Source organism: Petaurus breviceps, unplaced genomic scaffold (assembly GCF_028583685.1).
Source record: "Petaurus breviceps papuanus isolate PSGF00001 unplaced genomic scaffold, PetGlider_PUasm1.0 99, whole genome shotgun sequence".
NCBI classification, from domain to species: Eukaryota; Metazoa; Chordata; class Mammalia; order Diprotodontia; family Petauridae; genus Petaurus; species Petaurus breviceps.
In genome coordinates this window covers 19,069,798-19,088,055 of record NW_027187465.1, presented here as the reverse complement: position 1 = coordinate 19,088,055, position 18,258 = coordinate 19,069,798, and the positions used below count along the sequence as shown (strand labels likewise).

The window sequence follows — 18,258 nt, the reverse complement described above, 5'->3', positions numbered from 1 at the left end:
TTCACCCAGGTCACTATCAAAGCCAGCTCTTATATTCACCCAGGTCATCCAAACTGTGGGTAAGGACCTCTAGGGAAGAAGTTCAGGGTCTCCTGAGATAGTCTTCTCTACCTCTGGTTGGCTTTCAGCATTGGGGAGTTCTTCTCTCTTGACCCATTTCAGCCCAGTTGAAGGGTATGAGCAGATGGGTCACAGTCTGGGAGAAGGTAAGTCACCAGCACAGAAGGGTCACCAGTGTCTTACCGTGAAAATGCTGAGCTGTCTTCCGCCTTAAGGCTTGGACCGTCTCTTCGGTGTCTGCCCATTCTAGGACCAGTCTTCTACCATATAAATGGGTGCTGTGGCACAGGGCATTGAAAGCTCTCTGTAAAAGGGAATAGGAGAAAACTCTTTGTTAGGCCAAAATCATCATCTGTTCATTTACTGTCCTCTCCTTCCCACCCTGCTTCAACCTCCATTCAGTGGTTCTGAAAGCTCCACAAAGTACCCACTATGAGTTCCTGCTCTCATGACATTGGATCTCCAAGGAGGGTTTGGGGAACGGTTGGGCATATCTATTTAATTAGCTGCTTATGTTCCTACAGAGAGAACTGCAAGTGACTGATTGACCAGTCAATATATCCACAGTTCAGGACTGTAATTGGTGCCTGCTTGAAAGCAATCACCTTATTTTCCATGTTAAAATCCCAGCCACGGAGGGTGACCCCATTAGCTCAGCTCTTCTTTTGCTGGGAAAGGGTGCCTCAGCTACATTAGGCAACTGGAAACTTCTGGCTACAGGAGAGAGTATGACCTATGCTTACATGTTCCCCTCTAATATGGATACGATCATTTTTGAAAACATTTTCCTTCTGAGGGGCTCAAAGTACATCTTATCCTAAAAAAGTCCATGGGAGATTGAGAGTGAATTGGGGCTACTGCCTCCCATTTTTCATGTGGGAAACTGAGGCAGAAAGTGGCAAAGAGACCTGTTCAAGGATTGCCCCATGACTTCCCCTTAGGATCACAGAGATGGAAGGAAGGGACCATTTATTCTAACCCAATTCTTTTGTTGAAGAAACTAAGGCCAAGGTCACACAAGAAAGCAAGAGTCAGAGGTGGGGGCAGAGCCAAGATTGTGGAGTAAAAGCAGTGACTTGCTTAAGCTCTCCCCCAAACACCTCCATATACCTATAAAAATGACTAAACAAATTTTAGTGAAGCAGAACCCACAAAAAGACAGAGTGAAACAAATTTCCAGCCCAAGACAACTTGGATGGTAAAGGGGAAAGGTCCGTTGTGCAAGGCTGGGAGAAGAGTGCAGTTCAATGTGGGCCCCAGCAAACCTGGAACAGGCCTTAGGGGACTGAATCACTGGCAGCTGATTCATTTTCCAGACTTCTCAACCCAGAAATGCCAAAGAAAACTCAGAAGGTCAGTGGGAAAGATCTGTCAGACCTGGGTGAGAGAGAAGCACAGACCAGTCCTGGCCCTAGTGCAGCCTTGGGGAGGCGGTGGCAGTGGTGGTGACATAGGCAGTGGTTGCTTCCAGAACTCTCAGCCCACAGATGTTAAGGGGAATGAATAACTAGTCAGAAGATTACAGGGATCTCTGCTGGCACTGTGGCAAGATTCTGTTTCTTTGCCCATACTTGGATCTGGGTCACAGTTCCAGGACAGCAAAGAGCACTTGTGGTCACTCACTGACCATAGCATAGGCTAGGAGAATAGTAAACACCTCTCCGCAGATCACACCACCTTGAAAGAACTGAAAACTTACAGGTCCTTAGAAGTATCTGAAAACAGTTGGATAATGCCCTGAAAGGTTGGGACAATGCACCCTCCACAATGGAAGCAGAGCCCTACCTTAACAAAGAGTTAAAAAGTAAACTAACTGGCTGGTAAGTTGAACAAACAGCAGGAAAAATATCACACTATAGAATCTTACTTTGGTGACAAGGAAGATCAAAACATACAACCAGAAGACAACAAAGTCAAAGTTTCTACATCCAAAGTCTCCAAGAAAAATATGAATAGGTCGCAGACCATGAAAGAGCTCAAAAAGGATTCTGAAAATCAAGTCAGAGAAGTGGAGGAAAAACTGGAAAGATAAATGAGAGTGATACAAGAAAATCATGAAAAATGAGTCAACAGCTTGCTAAAGGAGACCCCTCAAAATACTGAAGAAAATAACACCTTAAAAAATAGACTAAACCAAATGGCAAAACAGGTCCAAAAAGCCAATGAGGAGAAGAATGCCTTAAGAAGCAGAATTGTACAAATGAAAAAGGAGGTCCAAAAGCTCACTGAAGAAAATAATTACTTAAAAATTAGAATGGAGCAAAAGAGAGCTAACGACCCTATGAGAAATCAAGAAATTATAAAACAAAACCAAAAGAATGAAAAAAATAGAAGGCAATGTGAAATATCTCATTGGAAAAACAAGTGACCTGAAAAATAGATCCAGGAGAGATAATGTAAAAATTATTGGACTATCTGAAAGTCATGATCAAAAAAAATTTGGACATCATCTTTCAATAAATTATCAAGGAAAACTTCCCTGATATTGTAGAGCTACAGGGTAAATAGAAATGAAAGAATCCACTAATCACCTCCTGAAAGAGATCCCAAAAGGAAGACTCCTAGGAATATTATAGCCAAATTTCAGAGTTCCCAGGTGAAGGAGAAAATACTGCAAGCAGTCAAAAAGAAACAATTTAAGTATTGTGGGAACACAGTCCAGATAATACAAGATTTAGTAGCTTCAACATCAAGGGATTGGATGGCACGGAATATGATATTCCATAGGGCAAAGGAGCTAGGATTGAAACCAAGAATCGCCAACCCAGCAAAACTGAGTGTAATCAATGAGGGTGAAAAATTTACCTTGAATGATGTAGAAGAATTTAATGTATTCTTGAGAAGCCAGAGCTAAATAGAAAAACTGACTTTCAAATGCAAGACTCAAGAGAAGGATGAAAAGGTAAACAGAAAAGAGAAATCATAAGGAACTTATTAAAGTTGAACTGTTTACATTGCTACATGGAAAGATGATATTTGTAACTCATGAGACCTTTCTCATTATTAGGGTAGTTAGAGGGAATACACACACACACACACACAGAGGACACAGGTGAACATGAAGGAATGATATCTAAAAAAGAAAATTAAGGAGAGAAGATTGTACTGGAAGAAGGAAAAAGGATTAGAGATAGAATGGGGTAAATTATCTCACATAAAAGAGGCAAGAAAAAGCTTTTACAGCAGAGGGGAAGAAGACTAAAGTGAGAGGGAATGAGGGAACCTAACTCATTGGATTTGGCTTAAGGAGGCAATAACATACACACTCAGTTGGATATGGAAATCTATCTTACCTATAGGAAAGTAGAGGGGAAGGGAATAAGAGGAGGGAGTGGTAATAGAAGGGAGGGAAGACTGGGGGAGGGGGTAATTAGAAGCAAACATTTTTGAGGAAGGACAGGGTCAAAGGAGAGAATAGAATAAATGGGGGGGGATAGAATGGAGGGAAATATAGTTAGTCTTTCACAACTTGATATTATGGAAATGTTTTGCATGACTACACATGTATAACCTATGTCAAATTGCTTGTCCTCTCAATGAGGGTGGGTGGGAAGGGAGAGAATTTGAAACTCAAAATTAAAAAAAAAATGAATGTTAAACATTGTTTTTACATGCTACTGGGAAGTAAGATATATGGGCAATGGGGTACAGAAATCTAGCTTACCCTACAGGAAGATAGAAGGGGAAGCGGTTAAGAGTGGTTGATAGAAAGGAGGGCAGACTGGGGGAAGGGGTAATCAGAATGCAAACTATCATAGCATAGGGGGAGGGGAGAAAATCTAGAACTCAAAATCTAGTGAAAGTAAATGTTGAAAACTAAAATAAATTGGAAAAAACAAAAAGAGTCAGAGGCAGTATTACAATGAAAAGCCTACACTCTCTAGACTCTCTACTTGTAGGCAGCCAAACTCCCAAATCTCATATTTGTCAGGCACTTAGCTTTGGCGACAGAGAGATAGAAATAAAGATATAGGCCCAGGCACTTGAATCCTGTGGGAGGTACAAAACATGCAGGGAATTCTGTATTACATACATAATAATTGGAGGAAGAGACAGAGCCTAGTTCCTGAATACTCAGTTTTTGTCATTATGAGTTTTCTCAATAAACAGATACTAATAACACAATTACTACCACGTAGGAAGTCCATTAATTATTTTTTTTTTTGGATGTTGAGAAGGGATCCTTACAGTCCTTAAAAAGCTTGGCAATCACAGCCTTACCTAGATGATCCAATCTGAGCAATGATCATGAAAGATAGAGGGTTCAAAGGGCTCAATTAAAAGAAGGGAGCTGGACTATAAGAAACTGAAATGGAACTCAGGATGTGAATCAGAAGAGAGATACCCAATAAGCAAGAAGGAAGAGAGGAGAGCTAGCTTAAGGTATGAATACTGGCGATTAAGGGGCAGTACTCACTCATCAATTCTCTAACTGGTCCAGGTAGCCACTAGTTAGTAGGGAAACTGAGGCATGGAGGACAGAAGAGACTTATCCTAGGTTATGAAGTGAGGAGGAAACAGAACTAGACTATAAGGTCTATATAGAGATCAAGGACCTCAGAAGTCACTTAGTCTAACCTTATTTTAAAGATGAAGAAAGTGAGTCTGATAGAGAGGAAATGACTTGCCAGAGGTCCCATAGCTAGTAAATAACTGCAGAATTGAATAGAGGTCCCCTCAATTTCAAATCTAGAGCTCTTTTCATTAACACATATTGCCTGTGTCACAGGAGCTTTTAAAAGACAGACTTATAGGGACACTGCAGTCTGCTGATCTCTGACAATGAACAGGGCATTACAGCCTGGCAACCAACAGATAGTATTTGTGGCATTAAGTGGTAATAGTCATTTCAATAGTGTTTGAAGGTTTACAAAGCAACCCTGTATAAAGTGAGCAGTACAATTATCATCCCAACATTTTATAAATGTGGGAATTGAGGTTAAGGGCAGGTAAAACATTTAGATAAGCAGAGGAAGGAGAACCATCAGAGTATACTATAGACCACCAGGACAGAAAGAGGAAATAGATGAGGAATCCAGGAAACAGATTACAAATCAGGTACAAAGGCATGATGCATTAGTGATGAGGGTCAGGGGGGTGGGGGTGAGGGATGACTGGGGAGACACTTCAGTTAACCTGACAGAGTAGAGGTTCTTTCTCTTCCAAAAGCAGAGAAAGTAATAATTTTCTGGTTGCTTTAATGATAATTTTATCCTTTAAAAAATATAGGGGAGGGGAAATAGAAAATTGTATTTGATTATCCCCAAAGGGGAAGAACGGAAAGGAATTTTGAAGGGAAGTTATCACTTTGTCTTAAGAGCTTGGAATAAAAGAGGAAAAAAGCACAGACTAGCCTAACATGCTCGCTAGATTTAGAGAGAAAAGATTTGAAAGATTATATAGAGTTCAGCTGGATTAAATTTCCATAGGGGAAATAAGTCTAAGAGGGAGAGGAAACTTGTATTGATGAAACAGCAAAGAGAATGAGAAACAGATAAAATGAAAAAGGGTGGAGGTGGGGGAGTAGAAATGGTTTGTCTGAAGAGAGTAATGTGGACACACAGGGAACTCACCAACCAACTCAGATGGAAGCAAAGCCAGGCAACAGAAGATTAATCTAAAAATATGCTATGAGTTTGTAAAAATAGTGTCAGAAATGGTGAATAACAGAATGGGTACAGGTTGTGAAGGAAAGCCAAGTATTACAATAAATATTTTCACTTGTTTTTAGAGCTATAAATATGGGAAAGAGAAGGATCCCAAAAGTCATATGGCCACGCTTAGGGTTGGTAAGAAGATATAACTGGTAATAGAAAGAGCAGAGCTGATTAATTTATATTTGGTGAGGCCATGTGTGAGAAGGAGGACGTTCCAGGTAGAAAGAACAGATTAAAAATGGCCAATAGGGATCTAGTAACCCAGAGCTCAGAAAGGAAATAGTAAGAGGCTACTTAGTGCCTCAGATGTATTCAAGTCACTCAGATGAGCTGCATCCTCCAATCCTGGGGGGTGGGGGGAACTACTGGCAGATATAATTACTGAACCACTTTTGGTGATATTTTTAAAATCATGGAGAACAGGAAAGGCACTGCAGGGCTGGCAAATGAGGACAAATATTGTCCCAGTTTTCTAAAAAGGGAAGAGAATGAAGTCCACAAATTATAAGCCCAGTGAACTTTGATTTTTGGTGCAATTATAGAACTACTTATTAAAGGGAGGGTTAACATCTACTACGTGCCAGGCACTGTGCTAATAAGCCCTTTACACATATCATCTCATTCAACTCACAATAACCTTGTGAAGCAGGTACTGTTATAATCACCATTTTACAGTTGAGGAAAGAGGGGTGAAATGACCTGCCCAGGGTCACACTGCCAGTAAATGTCTAAGGCCAGATTTACTCGGGTCTTTCTGGCTCCAGGTTCTATCCACTGGGCTACGCAATAGGAGTATAATAAAGGCCTGTTGAGAGACTGATAAAGTGACTTGTCCTGAGTCACATTGCTGATCAGTGTGGGATATGGGACTGGAGCCTAGGTCTCTTCCTTTCTGACCCAGCATTCTGGGCTCTTTCCATGACCCTGCAGTATTTCTTGGGGGAAGCCTGGGAGGCAAGAGAGAGTAGGTGCTAGGCAGGCCTGTTACTTTTAAAAACCAGGCAGATAGCTGTGTTGAAGTAACACTTTCTTCCTTGTGCATTTCTAGAGGGGCCAGGTGCAGAAAACTTTTTTTTTTTTCCTAAATTTAAAAAACTCTTCTGGCTGCCAGCAGAGCCTCCACATTTTTTCCAGGCGGACATAAAAATGCATCTGGACTTGAAACTGAAATGGCCCATTCAGAGCTTTAAAACACACTCGCTCTCAGCTGTCACGGCGGGAGAATGGCTTGATCGAGGGAGCTTGGGTTTCAAGATGGGGAAGAGAAATTGATCAGTAGCCTGGCATCACTGGCTCCCTATCCTCCTGGGGACCCCCAAGGAGCTTTAGTCCCCAGCATGTGATGGGGATGGGAAAGCCAAGAGGCAACACAGCCTCAAGGACACCAAGTCGTTTCTTGTGGAGTGGGCACAAGGGCTCTCGGGGGATCCTGCCTCAATCCATGAGCTCCCTGCCTCGAACCCGGCTCTGACTCAGGGCCATGTGTACTCTTAAAAACAACGTGAACACATTATTCCCTATGCATTCCAACCCCATTTTCATGAACCTCCTCCCTCCCCCCACTCAATCCCTTATTTTGATGTGGCTTGTATTTGTTAGGGACTGGGCTTTCTCTGTTGGCCTGCCGTGGATGAGTGGTGAGAAAAAGCAAATTTAGCCTTGATGCTGGGGAAACCTTCTTAACGATAAGAGAGAGCTATTCCAAGTACAGCAGCAAGATAGCTTGTGTGCCTTAGGAAGCAGTGGCTTCTTCCTCTCTGGAGGTCTTCAGGCAAAGGTTGAATGGTCACCAGTCAGAGAGGTCATAGTAGAGCTATGGGTTGGATGAGATGGCTGCTGAGGTGTCTTCCCCCTCTCAGATATGGTGATTCTATGATTCTGCATGGAGAATTACCCATGGGGATGGTATTACAACTATTTGAAGAGGAAGACTCACTGGGTCTCATTTTCTTGATAACCCTGGGACCTCAGAATTTAGAATGGAAAGGACTTCAGAGTGCATCTCGTCCAAACCCCTGATCTGATTTATAGTGGAGGGAAGTGAGGCCCAGGCAGGTGAAGAGACTTGTCCAAGGAACTCAGATGCAGAACCAGTAATGAACCAAGGTCTGACATTCCAAACCCAATGTTAGACTTGAGCCCCTTGAAAGCAAGGCTTGTTTTTCAAAACCTGTCTTTGTATCTCCAGGGCAGGGCTTAGAACAATGCCTTGGGCATAGCAGCTGACTGACTGATGGGACTCCAAACTTTGAGGGCAAAAGCATCCTGTTTCAAGTGGTTCCAGGTGTGCAGGTTTACTAGCAGAAAAAACACTCGGCAAAGACTGGGCTACAGCTATGTGACAGGGTGAGTGAGTCCCTTTCACCTGGTCCATAAATGGAGACAATAACAATCCACCTTTGTGAGGCCCTTGAAGGGCTCCTGTGGGAGGTCTTTTCTGATCCTCCCAGTTGTTGGGGCTCTCTACCTCCCCTCACCAACAGGATGTGGAATCTCATCTGTCTCACTCTGAAAGTAACAAGTCCTAAGAAAGGGCTAAAGCTCAAAGATGGGTGGGTGCGAAATCTGGTGGTGCACAGGGCCTGGGTTGAAGTCTTGGCTTTTGTGAACCACTGCTAATCTTTCTGGGTCTCAGTTTCCTCAACTGTAAAATGTCCCCTGAGGTTGATGTCAGTTCCAGATCTGAGAGCCTCGCAGGCCTTCAGCCTGCTAGCCTTTCCTCTAAGAGTCTCAGGAATGGAAGAGTGGGCAGTCATGGTGCAAGGTACAGGACAACCCCTACATTTTAGCCTCTTTGTTCTAGTGCTCACCCACAAGGAGCAATATGAGAACATCTTTGTCTCTTACTTGTAATCATCAGCATTGCAGCTGACTTTGACAAAGAGTCTTAAGGTTTGCAAAACACTTCAAAATGTAATTATAGTCTAGGTGGTGCAGTGGATAGAGTGATGGAGTGATGGGTCTGAAGTCAGATAGACTCCTCTTTGAGAGTTCAAATCTGGCCTCAGAGACTTCCTAGCTGTGTGACCCTGGGCAAGTCACTTCACCGTGTTTGCCTTAGTTTCCTCCTCTGTAAAATGAGCTGGAGAAGGAAATGGCAAAACCACTCCAATATCTTTGCTAAGAAAACCCCAAATGGGATCATGAAGGGTCAGACATGACTGAAACAACTTCTTCTAGTGTGGAAACCCCTTCCATTGGTGCAGGCCGGTCACTATTCTTTAATTTAAGGGTCTCAGAGAGTTGTCTGGCAGTATGAAGAGTTTAAATAACCTGTCCAAGCTCTCACTGCTGCTATGTATTAGAGGAAGGACTCCAGGGTTGGCCACCAAGCCCCTCTATGTACTATGCCCCAATGCCTCAGGGGAAATGAGTCAGCCTGTTCTCTGGATAAGTGAAAGCCTAAGGAATATAGAGCCTTGGGTCTAGCTCAATCACAAGGGGTGGGTATTGCCATTTGGGGAGAAAAATAAGGCCCCAGATTCTAATGTTTTGCTGCATGAGGTTGGTCAGCTCATCCCTCCTATCTGGGTATCAGAGTCTTTATCTATGCACTGGGCAACTGGACTGGATAGCCTTGAAGGTTTTCCCTCTGGCCCTAATATTCATTCTCTGGCCAAGTGCTTCCCCATCTCCCTGATCTTTCCCTCATTTCACCTGTGGAACCTTGTTTGTTCTAGGGAGGTCTCCTGCCTTGGCTCTGTGCAAGGGCCTGGGGTCTGATGGGCAGAGAGCTCAGAGAGATCAATGCTTGTCTTCCTGGCTCTCCTCACAGTCTCCTTTCTGACTGTCACCTGCACCTGGATTTCAGCTTTCTTTATTGTCCTATTCTGATGAGTTCCTGAGATCAGTCCTTTCCCATGCTGGCTCTCAAATTCTACTGTGCCCTTTGGTTTTTGGGGAAGGGAATCCAGTAAAAAGTCAGACTAGCCTGAGGCTGGAAAGCGACTGTCCCTATGAGACCATTTCTCAAGTGGAGGGGAGGCACAGGAGCCCTGCCAACCCAGCTCTGACTCTGACCTTTGGCAGCTCTCCCCTGGGAAAGGACTCCCTTGCCTAGAAACAAATGCCATTTGAGACCTTGGGCAAGACATGAGTCCAAGAGCTGGGCATCTTGCTTTAAAGAGCCTGCACAGATCATAGGATCTTAGACGGGGCTGGAAGGGGCCCTAAGAGACCACTTAGTCTACAACTCCCCACCCCTGTTTTACCAATACCTTTCATCTAATAAGAACCTCTAGGTAGGATGTCCCAGGGGAAGAAAATTCTGTGCGCACAAATCCCAAGAAATCCAAGGGCATTTTTTTCTTCTTCTGCTTTAGCCCAAAGAGTAGAGGGCTGGGCACAGGTGGCTGAACACTGTGGCTTCATTGCTGACTCTGCTGCTAACTAGCTGTGTGATGCTCTGTTTACTCCTCTGCCTGTCTGGAGGACTGTTATACACTCGTGCCAGGAGGACCGTTACATACCACCTCCTACCTGGGCTACTGTTATACTATCTCCTGGGTGGAAGCATGGGTCATCTCCTTGACCATCCACCCTCTTCCTCACTTTTTATGTCTATTCAACTGTCCTACAGTTTAAGGCTGGGTCACCTCTCTGATGTTTCACTCTCTTCTTTGCCTCTAACAGATGATTTCCTACCAAGTCCTTATGATACCATCTCTCTAACCCCAACTCTATCACCCCCATACAACACCTCATCACTACCTTCCTAGACCACTGTGATGGAGATCTTCTAACAGTTTGTCTGGCCTCCCTTTCCTCTCCTTCTGTTCATCTTTCCGAGTTGCCAAAATAATCTGTGTACATGTACAATACCTTTCTTTCTTTCTTTTTTTTTTTTCTAAGGAACTGGGGTTAAGTAACTTGCTCAAGGTTATACAGCCAGTTTTGTGTGTGTGTGTGTGTGTGTGGGGGGGGTGTGTGAAGTATCTGAGGCTAGAACTGATCCCAGGTCTCCCAACTCTGGGGCCGGTGCTCTTACTCACTGTGCCACCTGGCTGCTCCTATGATACCTTTTTTATGAGGAGACTAGGTCATGTCAATCCAACTATCAAAAAAATCTATAAAGTAAAGTAGGAACTCCTCTGCCTGGCATTAAAAACCCACCATAATCTGGAACTCCTCTAGAGGTAGTGCCATAGTGCATATAGCCCTGGGCCTAAAGTCAGGCAGACATGAGTTAAAATCCAGTCTCAGATATTTATTAGCTGTGTGACTCTGGGCAAGTCACTTAATCTGTTTGTCTCAGTTTACTAATCTGTAAAATGGGGACCATAATAACACTTATATACCAAGGTTTTTGTGAGGATCAAATGAAATGAAAATTGTAAAGCCCTTAATACAGTGTCTGGTACATAACAAGCACTAAATAAATGTTAGCAATTATTATTATTACTATATAACCTCTGCCTGCCTCAGTTTCCTCATCTGTAAAGTGGAGATAATAATAGTACCTACTTCTCAGGGTTGTTGTGAGGACCAAATGAGATATAGGTAAAGCACCTACACAGTACTTAGAACACAGAAGGCACTTAATAAATGCTTATTTTCTTCCTTTAAGCAAATTAGGTAATGTTCTGCTCTCCTAATCCCTGTCCCCAAAAACTCTCATGCTTCTCTGTACCTTTGCTATTTCCTAGAATCTCTTCCCCTTCCTTTCTTTTTGTTTTGACTTTTCTATTTTTTATTTTATTTTCAATTTATTTACTTATTTTTAGTTTTCAACATTCATTTCCACTAGATTCTGATTTACGAATTTTTCTTCCCATCTTTCCCCTACCCCCACCCCAAAATAGCGAGCCTACTGAATATCCCTTCCCCCAATCTGTTCTCTCTTATATCCTCCCTCATCCCCCCCCCCAACTTTCTAGTAGGGCAAGATGGATTTCTATACCCCAGTGCCTATATATCTTATTTTCCAGTTGCATGTAAAAAGCAACTTTTTAAACGTTTGTTTTTAAAACTTTTGAGTTCCAGATTTTTTCCCTTCCTCCCTCCTTACTCACCCCCACTGGGAAGATAAGCAATTTAATACAGGTTGTACATGTGTAGTTATGCAAAACGTTTCCATAGTAGTTATACTGTGAAAGACTAACTATAATTCCCTCCATCCTATCCCGCCCCCACTTATTCTATTTTCTCCTTTGACCCTATCCCTTTTCAAAAGTGTCTGCTTCTAATGACCCTCTTCCCCAATCTGCCCTTCCTTGTATCATCCTCCCTCTTACCTCCTCCCCCCCACCCCAATTTTCTTGTTTAAGATAACCAAATTGAGTGTATAGGTCATTCCCTCCTTAAACCAAATTCAATGACAGTAAGGTTGATACATTCCCTTTTACCTTCCTGCTCTGCCCCTCCATTGTAACAGTTTTCTCTTGTCTCTTTTATATGAAATAATTTACCCTAATCTATCTCTCCCTTTCTCCTCCCAATATATTCCTCTCTCACTTCTTAATTTTATTTTTTTAGATATTATCCCTTCATATTCAACTCATCCTGTGCCCTCTATGTATACACGTATATATATGCACACATACATATATATTCACACACACATAAACTCTCCTATACATATGTATATAAGTATGTATATATACATACACACACATATATTCCCTTCAACTATCCTCATACTGAGAAAAGTCTTATGAGTTACAATTATTTTTCTGTGTAGGAATGTAAATAGTTCAACTTTAATAAGTTCCTTATGATTTCTTTTTCCTATTTACCTTCTCATACCTCTCTTGCTTCAAGTATTTTAAAGTTAAATTTTCTGTTCAGCTCTGGTTTTTTCATCAAGAATGCTTTAAAATTCTCTATTTCATTGAATGACCATATTTTTTCCCTGAAGCATTATACTCAGTTTTGCTGGGTAGGTGATTCTTGGTTTTAATCCTAGCTCCTTTGACCTCCAGAATATCATATTCCAAGCCCTTCGATCTCTTAATGTAGAAGTTGCTAGGTCTTGTGTTATCTTGATTGTGTTTCCACAATACTCAGATTGTTTCTTCCTGACTGCTTGCAGTATTTTCTCCTTCACCTGGGAACTCTGGAATTTGGCTATAATATTCCTAGGAGTTTCCTTTTTGGAATCTTTTCCAAGAGAGCGGTGAATTGTTTCAATTTTTATTTTGCCCTTTGGTTCTAGAATATCAGGGCAATTTTGCCTGATAATTTCTTGAAAGATGGTGTCTAGGCTCTTTCTTTGATCATGGCTTTCAAGTAGTCCAATAATTTTAAAATCATCTTTCCTGGGATCTATTCTCCAGGTCAGTGGTTTTTCCAATGAGATATTTCACATTGCCTTCTATTTTTTTTCATTTGTTTGGATCTGTTTTATAGTAGCTTGATTTCTCATAAAGTCATTAGCTTCCATTTGCTCCAATCTAATTTTGAAACAATTACTCTCTTCGGTGAGTTTTTGAAATTCCTTTTCCATCTGGCATATTTGGCTTTTTAAGGCATTCTTCTCCTCATTGGCTTTTTGGGCCTCTTTTGCCATTTGATCTAGTGTGTTTTAAGGTGTTATTTTCTTCAGTATTTTTTTGGGTCTCCTTTAGCAGGATGTTGGCTCACTTTTCATGATTTTCTTGCATCATTCTCATTTCTCTTCTCAATTTTTCCTACACTTCTCTTACTTGATTTTCAGAATCCTTTTTGAGCTCCTCCATGGCCTGCAACCAGTTCGTATTTTTCTTGGAGGCTTTTGATGCAGGAGCTCTGACTTCACTGTCTTCCTCCCGCTCTATGCTTTGATCCTTTTTGTCACCAAAAAGGATACTCTGGTCTGTTTGTGCCTCCTCTGCTTGCTCATCTTGCCAGTCAATTACTTGATTTTTGAGCTCTTTGCCATGGTAGAACTCTGCCTCCAGACTGCAGCGAGCTATGTCCCAAATCGTTAGGGTTTTCACAGCTGCTGGAGCTATTAGGAGGGTGCCCTCTGTACAGCCCCCACAAGCTCTGGCACACTGGCCACAAAGCCCAGGACCACCACCCACGACTGCGATCCATATCCAAGCAGGTTAAACCTCTGAATGGTTGCTTGGTCCCTCTACAATCTGCAGGCTAGGAGCTCTGGAAACAGCCACATGGCAGCAGCTGCAGTTGCCTTACCTCTGCCACTTCATCCCAGGGGGAGGGGCTGGATTGCACTCTTCTGTCCCCTCTGTTCAGACAGAGTTCCCGATTGACCTTTTACTTTCTTTTGGGTGTTTATGGTTTGAGAAGTTTAGAAACTACCACAGCCGCTGGTGATTCATTCTCCTGCAGCCTGCTTCTGCCACCGCTGGTCAGGGACACCCCAGGGCCAGAACCTCGCGGCTCCCATGGGACTGTGCTTGGCTCCCAGAGCACTGTGATAAGCCCTTCCTGTCAGCCTGCCAGGCTGCCTTCAGCAGGAGATTTCTCTCTGTCACTTTGTGGGTTCTGTAGCTACAAAATTTGTTTAGAGTCACTTTTCTACATGTATTGGAGGTGGTGGGAGCAGCAGCTGCACAGTGGTCCTGTTTCTACTCTGCCATCTTGGCTCGCACCCCCTCTCCCCCTTTAATGGAGAATAAAAATGCCACCTTCTCTAGGAAGCTTTCCCTGGCCACTGCTTCCAACGAGCTGATACTGGCTTTCCCCTTTGGACCTTGTGTGGCAATCTAGTTTTCAGTTTTCTGACGGGTTCATCATGTACTACTCTGTTCTTTTAGTTGTTTGTCCATAAGACTGTAAGCTCTATGAAGGCAGGGGGCCCCTTATCTAAATTGTGCATCTCCTCCAGTGTCCAGCACTGTGGGTCCTGTACACAGCAGGTGTTAAATAAATGCTGGATTGGACAAGAAAGTGAATAGGTTGCTTACCGAGTCTCTGTGGCTCAGTTTTCACACAAGGAGGGGCCAGACTAGATGGCCTCCGAGGTCCCTTCTAGCTTTAAGACAATAATCCTAAGAGTGATAATGATTAGGAGACAGCTGGGAAGCTCCCTGGAAGAAGTACCTGATTTCCTGCTGACTCTCCGCCTCCCCCCAAGGGATCTGTAGTGTCACCGTCCTTGAGGCAGCCCTTGCTGTGGCCATCCAAGAATCCCTGTGATGCAGGATGATGGCCAGACACCAAACCTTTCTGATGGTGAATAAAGGAGCTTCTGCTGTCCTGGCCAGGGAACATCAGGACTCTGAATAAGTCTGACTCCCAGCAAATACCATCTGAGGCTAATCTCCCAGTAAGGTGCAGTCCCAGCTACGGCTGGATGCCAGAGAGCTCTCTTCAGCCAACAAGGCTGTGGTGGTCAGGACAGAGGTGAAGCTAACTCGGCCTGAAAGAGTACAGGGGCTTTTTCTGAAAAGTGGGGATGGGGATATTTGCCTCTTTCATTAAGTGCCTTCTATGTGCTGGGGTCCTATGCTAGCAACTAGAGATAAAAAGAAAAAGAAAAGAAACAGCAGAAACAGAAGCAAAACAGTCCCTGTCCTCAATTAACTTACATTCTCTTGGCACTGGTGCTGATGCTGAAGCAAGAGGCAGATACCTCTGAGTATTTTCTTGGTATGAATGTATTCAGTACAGCAAGCACTCATTTTATGGATGGGTTTTGCTTGAACCTGAGTCCCTTCATTTGACTAATGTGGAAACTGAGGCCCAGAGAGAGGATATGACTTACCAAATGTCACAGAGCTACTGGCAGAGCCAGGATCTGAACCCAGGTCTTCTGGGTCTAATGCTGTGGCCCAGATATTAGGTCATGGTACCAACACTGATGCTCTCTGGCTAGGGAATTAAACATCATTAATCACCAATTAATGAACCATCAATCAGTTTTTACTGAGCATTCCCTAGGTATAAGGCATAGTTCTAGGCACAGAGTAGGCTCTAAAGAGGTCTAAGGGGCTATCCCTTGCCTCTAGTTGAGGAAATACAAGGGATACACGACCATTGATCCTAAGTGAAGGAGCTGATTTTTCTGGTGATGTTCTCTATCAGTGTGGACCATAGTCTATCTGGAACTCCGGAGTTAAACCTTCAGGAGGTGCCAGAGCATCAAGAGGGTTAGGTGATTTGCCATGGTCTCTCAGGGGTAAATGTGAGAGGTGGCAGCTGAATTCAGGTCTTTGTGACTCCAAGACCAACACCATTCACAAGTGCCACCAGCAATACCAGGCTGTAAATAGAGTGATGCTACCAGGGAGTTCTCAAGGCCACAAGGAGGAGAGACTACTTCTCACCCAAGACCCTTCAGCTTCCCATGGACATCTCTTCTGGTTGTGACCGCCCAGGAACAAAGGGACACCAACCTAAATCCCCATTCTTACAATTTAGCCTCCTTTCTTTGTGCTCTGGAGATAGGGCAGCTAACACCCAGATAGGAAATGGGCAGAGATTATGTCAGTCATTAACAAATGGACATTTTGCCCATATCTGTACTGTTTTGTGCCTTAAACTTAAAGTGTTTTAAAACTTAGGATCTGTTGACAGGACACAGTCTACAAAGGAGCTGGCCAAACCTGAGTCTCTGCTATGAAATGCAAGACCAGACATTCAAATCCATTTTTGTTCACTCACATACACAAATGGTGCTAATTAAAAAGTGTGAACAGAACCCAAATTTGGGACTTGTTAGTTATTCTTCCTTGTTGTTGATTATTTATGAGAAGAGAGACACAACAGCTATTTCAGTGATTTCTAACTCATGGGTAAGCTTCCTGAGGGCAGGCTGGTTAGGTCTGCTTCTTCATAATGCCCCATACAAGGCTTTGCACATAGAAATGCTCTCTCTAGCAAGGGTTTTTCTGACCCTAAGCAGAAAGCTCCTTGAGGACAGGGACTGGTGTTCATCTAGCAAGGTGTCTGGAACATAGAAGGTGCTTAATGTACATATGCGGGATTGGACTGACCAAAAGACACACACACACATACACCCACCCACACACCCCAGCACCATCTCAACAGAGCCTGGCTAGGACGTTGGGACGCAACGTCCAGCCCGAGCTCCCCCGTTCCATCGCACTGCAGAAAAGTGAGAAATGAGGAAGTATAAATTAACCATCGAGACCCTGCAATTAAAGCTGCAGTTGTTTACCACAGTCAGAATAGCTCTTCCTGCCAATGCAAACAGCCGTCCCGTCTCCCTACTGCCGACTCCCTCCCGAGTGTTTATTTAAGCCAACACATTGCTCTACTAATTGGATAACATTCCATGTGAAAATAGGCCTTTAAAACCACAGCAGCCGAGGCAAATAAAAACAGCTGTAACTGCAAAAGTACAAAGGAACGAAGACTGAGAAAAAAAAGGGAAGGCACACATGACGGAGAATGACTATTCTTTCCCCTGTGTTCTGGGGGTCCGTCCTTTCCTCTATATTCCCTCCTGTCCACATGCTCCTTTCATTTTTCACTGCCCACGCCTCTCTGAGCAAAGGCCTGAGGCTGGCTTCTAAACAGGGTGGCCCAGCCAACAGACTGACCCACCTAGCTCCCGAATCCCCTCTCACCTAGGAGAAAGCCTGGCAAGCTGGGTAGGTGCATGGCTGCCTCTGTCTTCTACTCTGGGTGCAGCCCAATGGAATGTGGGGAAAGCAGAAACAATGAGATGATTCAGCCAAGGCTCCTGGGGGCAGGGAAGGCTGTCCCCACCATCACCCACCCCCTTGTGTATGACGGCAAGGGTAGATTTCATTGGGGGCTGGTGCTCCCAATTGGGAGCCAGCCACACAGCCTCCCTCAGAAGCTTTGCTAGCCTAACCTTTTCTGTAGGGTGGGAGACTGTCTGATGTAATGTTGGTTTAGAATCCAGGGCTATTAGGCCCATTCCTCCCTCCACTGATGTTCATCTTCAATGCCTCCCATCATGATATGGAGGTGACCAAGGGTTCCTTAAAGGCTACACTGGCAGAGCACAAAGTCTGGAGGGGTCTTCTTTAGCTGGAAGGGCTCTGATCACTGGCCCAGTGTGTGCCTGCCAAATGGACCAGCCCAGTCAAATTCCAATAGGCTCATTACCAGAGACTGGCAGGGGAAGAAGGGGTCTGTGAAAGCACAGAAGAGCTGCAAGCTGCAGTGGGAGAGAGCGTGCACAATCCCACAGGTCCCCCCAAGGTGGGTGGTTTATTCCCAAAGGATCTAGAAAGCTGGGAAGCCCCAATCCAAAGAGGCCAGAGGAGCAGTGATGAAACTGAGACCACAGACGAGGTGATGTGCTCAAGGCCACAGAGAGAGAGTGAGTAGCAAAGCCAGGGCTGGAACCCTGGCCTCCAAACCCAGCCCTCCTGATTCCTTGGACTGCACTGAGAAAAAAGAGACAGGCTCCACAAGGGCCGGAGGATTTCACTTTTCTCTTTGTGAGATATAAAAAGGGTGCTGAGAAATGTGGAAGGGAGAAGCTATGAGCAAACCTACGGCAGTGCGCTACTCGCCAGCATGACTGCCTTGAGAGAATGGATAAGGATCCGGATTTAAACCCTACTCATGCCACTTATTATTACCTGTGTGACCCTGGAAAAATGACACCATCTCTCTTCTGTTCTTCTTCCCTTCCTCTCTCCTTTCTCCCCCT

The 18,258-nt window shown here is 43.9% G+C and overlaps 1 protein-coding gene across 3 annotated transcripts in view; it reads right to left on the bottom strand.

Annotated features, from left to right (window-relative positions):
* RBM19 (RNA binding motif protein 19) overlaps positions 1–18,258 on the bottom strand; it is a 189,046-nt gene that overhangs the window by 51,029 nt on the left and 119,759 nt on the right. For all 3 annotated transcript variants that reach the window (XM_069081714.1, XM_069081715.1, XM_069081716.1), the window contains exon 23: positions 244–364. In XM_069081714.1, the coding sequence (XP_068937815.1) occupies positions 244–364 (121 nt within the window). The remainder of the gene's footprint in view (positions 1–243; positions 365–18,258) is intronic.